This window comes from Cebus imitator, unplaced genomic scaffold (assembly GCF_001604975.1).
Source record: "Cebus imitator isolate Cc_AM_T3 unplaced genomic scaffold, Cebus_imitator-1.0 Scaffold135, whole genome shotgun sequence".
NCBI classification, from domain to species: Eukaryota; Metazoa; Chordata; class Mammalia; order Primates; family Cebidae; genus Cebus; species Cebus imitator.
The window spans coordinates 809,214-821,873 of NW_016107450.1; the positions used below are offsets into that span (position 1 = coordinate 809,214).

A 12,660-nucleotide genomic window follows, 5' to 3' on the forward strand; every position below is an offset into this window, starting at 1 on the left:
AAAAAAAAAAAAAAAAAGGACAAGATCTTGAATATTCATAAAACAACAAAAATCATGTGTCCTGCCTGTCTAATGAAGTTGTTCCAGCAACAGGCAACAAATGCATATGACAATTTATATGACTGAAAACATAATACAAATACAACATTCTAAATCAATGAAATATTATATATATATATTCCTATCATAAAATTACATTTTAACCATATCAATTTGTTTACCTGTTGTAATAAAAGAATGTAAAAGGTTTTAAGCAATTTTACAGGAAAAATTTAAAGCTCCCACTAAAAAAAATACACGGCAATCCACAAATTACAAATAAATAGTTCTCTACAAGTTCCTCTCCCTCTCTCTGAAATTTATAGTGAAGTTACCACACATGAACATTTAATTTACTCAAATTCAATTAGAATAGCATGGTGATATGCTGTATACAGCAAGAGATAGAAATAGTTTACGTAGCATGGGCAATTCTGCCTGTCATTTCACTCCACTGCCCTACCCTCAAATGTCTTAGTGCTTATGCAGCTCTCAGAGTAAGAGCCTCTCACAACACTAAGTGTGATGCTAACATTTAAAGAAACACATTTTTCATTTAACACATGCCCCACATGCAAGAAAACTATTGCCAAAGGAACAGCTAACTGTTCCAACATCTCTTTTGCAGAAAATGAGAAAAAAATGGCTGTACTGACCCTATTGAGAGATTCTTAGTTTCTAACCACCTTTTTTAAAAGGCTTGATTTTGATTCTATGTCTTTTTTCCTTATGCTGACATAAGATACAATTTGATTCCCAAAGAGCTGGGATTATAGTCATGAGCCACGGCACTAGTCCTTTAACCTTCTTGATTCTCCTCGTAACTGTCCAGCTCTCTTTCCTCTATTCTTTTGCTAGCTCTTTCTCCTCTTCCACTCACACCTATAAAGTAGTACTCCTTGGGGTGCCTTCCTGGCAGAGTCACACACAGTAACACCTGTGTGGCCACGTGTGTTACTCAATGTGTGGCCACTGAATCTGTTTTTTCTCACTCTATACGCTCTTCCTCTGGGGGCAATCATGCCCATGCCCATGTATTCCATATCATGTCCCAGATAACAATCTGGCACTGGAAATGTTTCAGTGAACACAACAGGTAAGATCCCTTTCAACACAGAGCTCACAATCTAATAGAGGATGCTAGACATTTAACAAAGAGTTACAAATGTGGTATCACCAAAGGGGAAGTAGGAGGGGCTATGAAAGCAGTGAGCAAAATAACCTCATCTGAGGACTTGCAGAAGGCCTCCAATACCATTATAACTCCTAAATCTCTGTTTATAACCTTTAGTGCCACATATAGCTTCATACTGATTCCCAAACATAACTCATGATCCTCTAACATGAGGATCTCTGCCAAAAACAAAACAAAACAAAACAAATCCTAATACTGCCCATCTTCCTTTATTCCTTATTTTAGCTGGTCACGCAGCACTCACAAATCAGAAACCTGGGAATTAACCTAGACCCTGTCTCCCTCATTTCTCATATAAAAGGAATCCTCAAATTCCACCCATCTAATGGGTCTTGAATCCACCCCCATTTCTTCATTCCTCAAGCTTTTTCTTTTTTTAAACCTTTCTCCACAGTGATGATAAAGTGATCTCTAAAAAACCGAAGTTTAATTGTGCCTGTTTACTGCCTTGAATGCAAAGGTTGGTTATTCCCCACAAAAAAAGTCAAGTGCCAGGTTGGTTCAGATGCTCTACAATGCCCGTTATATCTAACTCCAGCCTCATTAACTGGCATACTTCCTCTCTTCCCCAACAGCTCTTTCACTCTCCAAAAACATGGAAATATTTGTAGCTCCCGGTAGAGATCCAGTTATTTCAGGTATTTATATATTACACATTTAATTCCCCTGCCTGTAAGATCACTCCCTGTATCTTAGGATACCTGGAACCTTTTAGCTGATTTTCAAATTCAGCCCATGCATTACTGCATCATGATCTCCAGGAAGCCTTCCTGATCTTCTCTTACAGTTAGAGTTAATCATTTCTTATTTTTTTGTGCCTCTCTATCTTGAACATTGCTTGAATTATTGCATATATCACATCGCCTTGTAATCTATTTGTTTAGATGCCTGCTACCCTACTAGGCTGTGAGCTCCCTAAACTACTAATGAATATATTTCACCAACTATCATGGTGCATGACATATGGTAGAAGCTTTGTGTTAGATGAATGAATAAATGCATATGTAAGACAACTCGTACATTTAAAAACTGAACATCTCTTTTGCCTTCTCTTAGGTATCTGCATTTGCTCAACTAAACTAAGAGGTTTTATGAAGAATTTAAATAACATAATGAAACAAATTTAAAAGTTCAGGCAGTAGGGAAAGAAGGTCACATTTTCTGTTCTATAGGTTCTTCTACATTTTACCAAGACCACAAATTCTCTTAAAAAAAATAAAAATAACACACTTGTTTTCACGGGAATGGTAGATGTCACAGAGAAAAGGCTGCAAGAGAATTTTGGGATTAATTATTTTACGGTTTTCCTAGTGAAATTTAAATATCCCACAACTGGTCCCAATTCTTTTAAAAGACATTGCATGGTCTACTATTTAGTTTATTATTGAGTCCAATTTGAAGGCAACCAAGTGCCAAAACTTGTTCCCCTAATGTATCCTATTTTACTACTAATAATTTCCTTATATCTACTATGGAAAGCTCTGGCTGCCAGGTTACATTTTAGAATTGTAACCATCTTTTATCAATTGAGTTATTAATTACATATTTTTACAAACACCACTATAGGTTCTAAAATCCAAGGCAACATCATTTAATACAATTAACGATTTCTGTGTTGTGTGATTTTAGCAGGTGATTTAAGGTTTACAGTATACATCTTTAACTTATCACAGTCAACTGTCAAAAGTTATAATACTTCATGTACCGTATAAGGGACTTAAAACAGTGCAATCCCATTTCTCCTCTCCCAGCCTTTATATTATCGCTGTTACACATTTTATTTCTACATGTGTTACAAATCTCACAATACAATGTTATTATTTTTGCTTTTAACAGTTGATTATACTTTAAAGAGATTTTAATATTAAGATAAAAGTCTTTACCCACATAATGACCATACCAAGTATTCATCATTTTGCTGTGTAGGTCGAGATTTCCATCTATAATTTCCTTCTTGCTTGCAGGACTTCCTTAAGTATTTCTTATAATGCAAGTTTAATGGTGATGATTCTTTTAACTTTTGTATGACTGAAAAATATCTCTATTTCACCACTGTTTTTGAAAGATATTTTCAATAGGTAAATAATTTTATGCTGACCCATTGTGTTTTTTTTTTTTCTTTTGGTAAAGAATGAAAAGATGTTACCCTATGTTCTTCTCACTTGCGTTGTTTCCAAGGACCTATGGTCATCTTAATCCTTGTCCTGCTAAATGTATTAGTGATGTATCCTTTATTTCTGGATGCTTTTAAGACTATTACTAACAGTAAGCAATTTGATTACAACGTACCTTGTAGTTTTCTTCATGATTTTGTGATTGATGTTGGTTGAGCTCTGTGGATTTCTGGGATTGGAATTTTCATCAAAATTTAAAAACTTTTCTTTTTTTTTTTTTTAACTACTCCTACCCCCAGGGACTCTAATTGCTCTTGAAGCTATCCCACAGTTCATCGATGCTCTGCTCATGTTTTACAATCCTTTTTCTATGTTTCATTTTGGATTGTTTCTATAATTGTTTTCGAGTTCACTATTTTCTTCTTCTACATTGTCTATTCTGCCATTAATCTTATCCAGTGTATTTCATGTCAGACATTGTAATTTTCATCTCCAGATGTTTAATTTAGAGAATATTTTAGATCTTCCATGTCTCCATTTACCATGTTCAGTCTTTACTATAAATTCTTATAGATATGAAACACTATTATAAAAGCTGGTTTAATGTTCATTTTTATTAACTCATCTGTGTCAATTCTAGGTCAGTTTCGATTGATTTTTTTTCCTTGTTATACATTAGGTTTTCCTGCTTCTTCATCATGTCTGCTACTTTTTGTTTTGTTTGTTTGTTTGTTTTTTTGACACAGTCTCACTCTGTCACCCAGGCCCAGGCTGAAGTGCAGTGACATGATGTTGGCTCACTGTAATCTCCATCTCCGGGGTTCAAGCGATTCTTCTGCCTCAGCCTCCCGAGTTGCTGGGACTATAGGCACATACCACCACACTTGGCTAATTTTTGTATTTTTAGTAAAGACAGTGTTTCACCATATTGGCCAGGCTGGTCTCAAACTCCTAACCTAACGATCCACCTGCCTAGGCCTCTCAAAGTGCTGGGATTACAGGCACGAGCCATCGTGCCTGACCATCTGCTACTTTTTTATTAGATGCCTAACATCATAAATTTTACTTTGTCAGGTGTCAGATGTTTTTGACCCATCTAAATATTCTTGAGTTTTGTTCTAGGATGTGGTTAAGTTACAACTTTGATCCTTTCTGGTCTTGTTTTTAAGTTTTGTTAGGTAGGACATAAGCATCATTAGTCTCAAGTTAGTTTTCCCCGTTCCCAAGACAATAACTTTCTGATTATTCCTTCTGATGCCCCATGAATTATGAGGTTTATCATCCTGACTGGTGGGAATAAAATTCCTGGCTCTGTGTGAGCTGTGAAGACTGTTACCTTTAATCCCATTGTCAATATCTAGTAACATTGAAATTGTGCACACATATGACTCAGAGCTTCAGTTATGGAGAAACAGTTGAAATGTATGTTAGTAGTCAACTAAAAGGCTATTCATTGCATCACTTGAAATACTGGGAAAGTTAAAGCTTCCTGAATGCCAATCAGTAACAAAAACATTAATTATAATAAATTCGCACAGTAATTACATGCAGTAGCTTAAATCAATGAACCTGAGTTATGCACATCAATGTGGAAAGATCTGAAAAGCAACGCTGAGTTAACCCCCAAAAAAAGCAAGTTGCTAAATGAAACATACAATAGAATACCATTTATGAAAATCTTAAAAAAGAGACTACCATTAATTATATATAGGTACATATGGTAAAATTACAGGTTAGTCAAGATACTGTGGTGACACTTCCCCACAATCTCAGTGGCATAACAGAGCAAAAGGCTTTCTTCTGATTCACGCTGCGTATCCCATGCTGAAGGTAAGGAAGGAAGGAAGTTTTGCTCATTATAGCCACTCTGAGACCTAGGTTGAAAGAGGTTCTGTGACCTTCCCCAATTACTTTATCACAGGCAAGTGTGAGCAGGAGACCACATGTTGGCTCTTACCTTGTGCTTAGAAGAAAAAGAACAAGAATTTGTGAACAGCTTTAATGACTATCACAATATAATGGCATAAATTGGAAAGTATGCACCAAATTCATAAGTGCTTGCCCCTAGACAAGGACGGAGGGAGGGAATGGAATCAGAGACTAGTAGAAAGTAAATTTATGGGTCAAATATTATTTCTATTTCTAGATCCTTGAGGAATCACCACACTGTCTTCCACAATGGCTGAACTAATTTACACTCCCATCAACAGTGTAAAAGCGTTCCTATTTCTCCACATCCCCTCCAGCATCTGTTGTCTACAGGTTTTTTTAATGATCGTCATTATAACTGGGGTGAGATGGTATCTCAACATGGTTTTCATAAGCATTTCTCTAATGACTGGTGATGATGAGCATCTTTTTATGTTTGTTGGCCGCATAAATGTCTTCTTTTAAAAAGTGTCTGTTCATATCCTTCACCCCAAATGCCCATCAATGATAGAATGGATAAAGAAAATGTGGCACATATACACCATGGAATATTATGCAGCCATTAAAAAGGATGAGTTCATGTCCTTTGCAGGGACATGGATGAAGCTGGAAACCATCATTCTCAGCAAATTGATACAAGAACAGAAAACCAAATACCGCATGTTTTCACTCTTAAGTGGGTGTTGAACAATCAGAACACATGGACACAGGGAGGGGAACATCACACACTGGAGTCTGTTGGCGGGTAGTGGGGGTTAGGGGAGGAATAGCAGGGGGTGGGGAGATTGGGGAAGGATAGTATTAGGAGAAATACCTAATGTAGGTGAATGAGGGATGGAGGCAGCAAACCACCATGTCATGTGTATGCCTATGTAACAATCCTGCAAGATCTGCACATGTACCCGAGAACTTAAAGTATAATTTAAAAAAAGATATTATAAAAAAGAAATATTTGAAAAGGAAACAGAATTTCTAGAAATAAAAATATATGCCCATTGAAAAAAAAAAGAAAGTGAATTTCATCTTTATCTGTATATTCCTTTTTACCATTTTTCTTAATTTGAAGAAATAAGGCAGATGTATATGAGAGCTCTAGTTATGTATATACGTTGTAAAGATAAGATATTACCATTTGATAATTTGGGAGTAGATAAGTACACAGTGATTATGTTATCCTCCATACTTTATTTTTATTGTCTCTAAAGTATGCTTTTAAGCAGCTGCATATTACATGCATAAAAAGGAAATAATCTAGTCTTTTAATCTCAAGGAAAAAAACTAATACCCAGAAAACCTAACTGAGTTTCTCAATTTGCCCAGCTAAAAGTCAAGTCTACATAGTCTCCTCACTAAATCTAGTAATATACAATTAAAATCGAGGAACTTCAAGTCTATGAAGAACATTCACTGTAACAGAACATTTATTATAAAAATGTGTAAGTCTCTAGTTAACATTATATTTTATTATATTTATGCGATCAGTATTTAGGATACCATTATCTTCAGAAAATAGATTTTGTGGGTTACATTTGCATGATTTAAGGTTTAAGAATTTCATTATTAGCTTAAACATGAAAAGACACTAAGCTTTTCTATTCTATAATTAGTATATAGGGAATCAAAATGAAATTAGATTCTTAGAACAGAAATCTTACCTGTTCGTTTATTTCTGTCCACATAACAATACTTTAAGTCATAGTCTTTTAACAAATCATGAACTTCCTAAAAGAGGAAAAAAAAAACATAAATTCAATAAACACATAAATGCAGTTACTAGATAATTTAGTTCTATTAGCCTACCACCACAACCACCATTACCACCACAACTACCATTACCACCACCATGTCCCATGTAAAAAAAAATTTCTTTCATGGATCCCCATTACTCAATTAAATTAAACGTATTCAAGGTTCACCAGATATCCTACACATAGCCCACAATCCTGCTCAAATGGAAGATTCACTATCTCATGAGTATACCATGCACTGTTCTCTTTCTACTCACACTTATTCCTTGACGTAGCACGTGGCAAACATATCACTAAATTTCCCAAACTTTGCCTGAAATCACAAGCATCTTTATGAAATCTCAGCTCAAATGTTCTTTCATGAAGCTGCTTCTGATAATTTTCCACAGAACATGACCTCTCCCTCCTTTATGTAAACAATGGTCATAACTTCCTTTATGCCTCTCTTGTGGAAATAAGTATTAATTTATATTTCTGCATGCTACATATAGAGCTTTTAACAAGCAATACACCTGTAGATGCTCAGAGCACAAACATGTAGAAAAAACAAATGTAGACTGTAAACCTTAACTTACAGATCCCTGGATATGAAAAAACTAACTACTAAGACATAGCACGTAGTTACATTTATTTCCCCTTGGCTCCCCATGATGTTTAAACTGGTTTATGGCTCGTTCTGCTTCTATTACTAACATAGCCTAAACTTTTTTTTCTGATAGCACAACCTCTATTTGGATGCCTACAAGAGTAGATTTCCTCTATTTCCCTAATCCTTTCTGTTAAACTGATAGTACTTAGGAACAGAAACTGCATTTTATATATTTACATATTACCTGCCTTGCTTTGCATATGGTAGGCACTCAAACATACATTAAAGTGAATATAATTTAATTATTTTGTTGTTAAATCAGTACGTGGTCCTGAAAAATTTTACTCATAATACATAACAGATGCAGTTACAATATACTCAAAGGAACTAGACTCACACAGGTAGACATTCCAACTCCAGATTGGAGCGTTACAGCCAATCTGTTCTATTTTGCAAATAAATATGCTAAATATACACAGGTACTACTATGTTAAGTATGTAGCCTAAAATGCTTAATTAAATAATAATCTTATTATTGCTATTACAGTTATCATTTGTTTAGTTTTTACAAGGTATCCGGCACTGCATTCACTTTTATTAAAAATCAGGAAGAACAGAGTAAAGTTGCCAAGGACATGTAGCTAGTAACTTGCTGAGAGGAGATTCACTCTATCCGTCTGGCTCCAAGAATGTCACTCAACCTCTATGCCATATTGACTTACTCCTTCCAGCATTAACTTTAAACAGTACACTATCATTAACAGTTATAAAAGCAATACCACGAGTACCCTAATAAGTAATCATATAAGTAACACAGAAATGGATGATAAATAAGAGGACAGTTACAAGTTAAAAAATATTCTCTCTTTTAACCCAACCCAAGAAGAAGAAAAAGAGTGATACAACAGGCAAAGTATAAAAATGAAGCTGGGTGAAAAAAGATAATCCTCTATGATACCAAAGATAAAGTTCATAACATAGTATTCCTTATTAGCAACCAATATTAGAAACTTTTAAAAATATATACACTTAGCAATGTTGTAAAATAGTGTTTGCTGAATCATATGGTACTATGCTCAATATACAGATTAGTTTACATATGACTATGGTAAGTTTTTATCTTGTGGGCTTAACATTTTCTTGAACTTATAAAAACATTTATTGTACTCTTCATTAAGAAAACATCACTGTCTCAATAGCATAACACCTTGCCAATTGACTAATTTAATACTTTACATAGAAGGTGACACGGTTTTTTCCTAAGGGATCCAGTGTGTGCTTTTAGTTGCACAGAATCTAATCTCTCATTTCACTGGTTAACAGCCATCAAATGCTAGATAAAGAAAACATGATACTGCTCTTCACATTATCAAGTATCCGTAAACAAATGACATGTTATGTTACTCATTCAGCTAAGAGAATTACCTAAGAGAGCTTAAGTATTCAAAGAGGTGCATTTTGCAACTTAGAAATTTTATGTTGAAAACACCCATACTTCTACTCATAGCTCTTCTATGTATCAGATGTGAGATACAGAGTTTGCCAAGTGGGAAACCCTACAAAGCTTCCTACAAAGAAAATCCCAATTATTTTTCTCCATGCCCTGGTTTCTTTGACCCAGGCAAAAGTGGGTCATCCCTCAATTTGAGCCTTGGCAAGTTGGCCAATTTAAAAACTTAAAACCCGAAAGAGAGTCCCAGTAACCATTTGCCAAAATAATTCTATGCCCCGTCACACAGAATTAAAAGGACTAAAATTAGAGCCTCTCTATACTAACCTAGCTTTGTAACATTTCCACTAACTTGCTGATTTTAAGGAATGAAGTAGCACCTTTGATGAAAATACTTTGTCATCTGACTGCCAATGTCAAGATAAGTTAATAAAAATTGGTATTAGACAGCCTATTTCCAGACTAGATGCAGTATCACCTGCTGAAGTTAAGTGACAAGTTTTGCAAATATGAAATGCTTTCTGGAGACAGGATCGATAGCTTCCTCTCTCCAGAAAGCAGTCGATCAAAGCAGTTGGTCAAAGATCTCACCACCCCACCCTCAACAAAAAAGTTCACCATTGTTCCAGCTGATCTAGACTTCTTTGATGAAGCATGGCCTTAGTTACAAATTTGAACTACATTGTCTTCTCAGCTCTTCACATAGTTTCAGTTTTTAAAAAAATTGTTCCAAGAAAGGTTTTCATAGATTAAAGCACACTACTTTTAAATTTTAGTCCTTTGGGCTGGAAATAGGAAGATATGCTTTTGTTAATTTTCTTTTAAAATGTTATGTAATTTGGTAAAATGAAAAGATGATCTGTAATATATGCTATTAGTAGTAATAAAGAAAATAAACACTCAGAAACTATCAAATCTGACTAGAGCACTGACAACACTTGCGTCTACCTCTGCGTTCTTTCACTCTTCCATTCCTCCACTTTCTTCATATTGTTTCATATTACTTGTTTTTGAGCTTTATAAAAATGGTATTACGCTATTTTTAATCTTCTGTGCCTTGATTCTTAGACTCAATATTATATTTCTACAATTCATTGTTCCATGTGGCCGTCATTCATTTATTCACTGCTGTCTGCTATGCCATTCTATGACTATAGTATAATTTATGTATCCATTTTACTATGACTGAATATTTGGTCTGTTTCCAGGTTGTTGTTTTACCGTTAGTATTTTTTAAAAACTAACATCACATTCCTGTAAATTTCAACTATTCCCTGGCATTCATGTACAAGAGCTCCTCAAGGAGAGAAATTCTGTGGTGTATGTATGCAAATGATCAATTTTACAAAGAAGTGCCAACTTGTTTGCCAGAATGGTGTACCAGTGTACAGTCCCATCAACAGCAGATAAAAGTCCTGCTGATCCACTCCTTTCAATGCTTGGTGTTATTAGACTTAAGTTTTCTCAATTTAATGAATATAAAATTGTGTCTCATTGTGGCCTTAATTTGCATTCCATGATTAATAATGTAGGGCATTGTGATTGCTAATTTTACATGTCAATTTAGCCACAGTGTCCAGTTATCTAATCAAACACTAATCTAGGTATTGCTATGAAGGCATTTTATATGTGTGGTTAATATCTACATTCAGTTGATGAGTAAAGGAGGTTACCTTAGATAATGTGGGAAAGAGGGGGACTTTATCCAATCAGTTGAAGGTCTTATGAGCAATAAGTGAAGTTTTCTGGAGAAGTTCTACCTCAAGACTACAGCATGAACAGCTGCCTGAGTTTCCAGCCTGCTGGCATGCCCTACAGACTTTGGACTCGCCAGTCCCCCCACAATCGTGAACCAATTCCTTAAAATAATATATTCTGAGTGCCCACATTTTGTTAACTGTATTATGAATGTATTTTCCTACAATGTGATCAGTCACTGTGTTTATCTGTGGGATTTTGGGTGAAGAAAAGTTTTTCATTTTAATAATATCAAATTTATCAATCTTTTTCCTTAAAATGTAGGCTTTTTGTGCCTTAGGAAGTCCTTCCCTAAAAAATGGTCATAAAGAGATCTTATTTTATCTTTCAATCATTTTAAATTTTTTCCTTTTACATTTCAGTTTTCAGTGAGTTTGGAGTTGGTTTTTGTGTGCTGTAATTTTTTTTTCCTTTTCCCATAAGGGAAATTAGTTTTATTTTTTCCCATATGGGTAATCAACTATTAGGACACCATAACTGTACTGTCCATCCTTTCCTCAATAATCTGCAAGGCTGTCTCTCTTATATGTCAAGTTCCAAGATATACATGGATATTTTTGTCTCTTGCTCTGGTTCCATTAGACATTTTGTCTATTCTGTGCTAATATTATATTGACCTAAATAAACCTTTAAATTATTGATAGATGACAAAACAAATCCTCTTTTTTATTGATGTACCATATTCATTTTGGAATATACATCAATTTAACTCATATCCTATTGATGGAAATATGAGCTGTTCCTAGTTTGAGGCTATCAAGAATAAAGCTGGTAGTAGAATTGATGAGTAGAATATACTAACGAGTAAAATTGCTAAATTATATGGTAGGGGTGTGTGTGTGTGTGTGTGTGTGCGCGCACGCATGCGCACGCACGCACATGTTTGAGATGATGTTTCACTCTTGTCCCCCAGGCTGGAGTGCAATGGCATGATCTTGGCTTACCACAACCTCCACTTCTCAGGTTCAAGTGATTCTCCAGCCTCAGCATCCGGAGCACCTGGGATTACAGGTGTCCACCACCATGCCTGGCTAATTTTTGTATTTTTAGTAGAGACAGGGTTTTGCCATGTTGGCCAGTCTGGTCTTGAACTCCTGACCTCAGGTGATCTACCCACCTCAGCCTCCCAAAGCTCTGGGATTACAGGAGTGAACCACCACCTCTGGCTGCTATATGTTTATCCTTAAGAGAAACTGCCAGTTTTCCAAAAATTTTTTAACCAATTTGTACATTTACTGGCAGAATATGAGTTCCAATTGCTCTACTTTCTAGCCAACACCTGGTCTTGCCTGTCTTAATTTCAGCCATTCTGGTGGGAGTGGTATATCTAACTATGGCCTTAATTTGTATTTCCTTGATGAATAATGATATTACTGACCTTTTAATATGCCATTTGGATATTCCTTTTTTGTGAAATGCCTGTTCTAATCTTTCGTCTGTTTTTAACTAGACTGTCTTTTTTATTAACTTATAGAATTTCATTATAAGCTCTAGATATCAGTCTCCTTTGTCAAATATTGGTATTACAAACATCCTCTTCTAGCCTGTGGTTTGCCTACTGACTTATTAGTAATGTTTTTTTGATGAGAAGACATTAATTTTGCCGAAGTCCCATCTATCACATAATATAGTCTTTTCTAGTTAATACCTTTTGTGACGTCTTTAAGAAATCTTTACTTACCCAAGGTCATGAAGACAAAGATCTATCTTTTCTTCTGGAATGTTTATTGTCTTAACATTTAGACTATAATTCATCTTAACAGAATATTTCTAAGTGGTATTAGGTAGGAGTCAAGTTTCAATTTTTTTTATTTGAATGTCAAGCTGCCCCAGCATCA

At 35.1% G+C, this 12,660-nt stretch overlaps 1 protein-coding gene across 4 annotated transcripts in view; it reads right to left on the reverse strand.

The window, feature by feature from the left end:
- The window catches only part of RAVER2 (ribonucleoprotein, PTB binding 2), a 118,717-nt gene that overhangs the window by 81,233 nt on the left and 24,824 nt on the right, over nt 1-12,660 (reverse strand). For all 4 annotated transcript variants that reach the window (XM_037743110.1, XM_017541532.2, XM_017541531.2 and 1 more), the window contains exon 2: nt 6,933-6,999. In XM_037743110.1, coding sequence (XP_037599038.1) covers nt 6,933-6,999 — 67 coding nt within the window. The remainder of the gene's footprint in view (nt 1-6,932; nt 7,000-12,660) is intronic.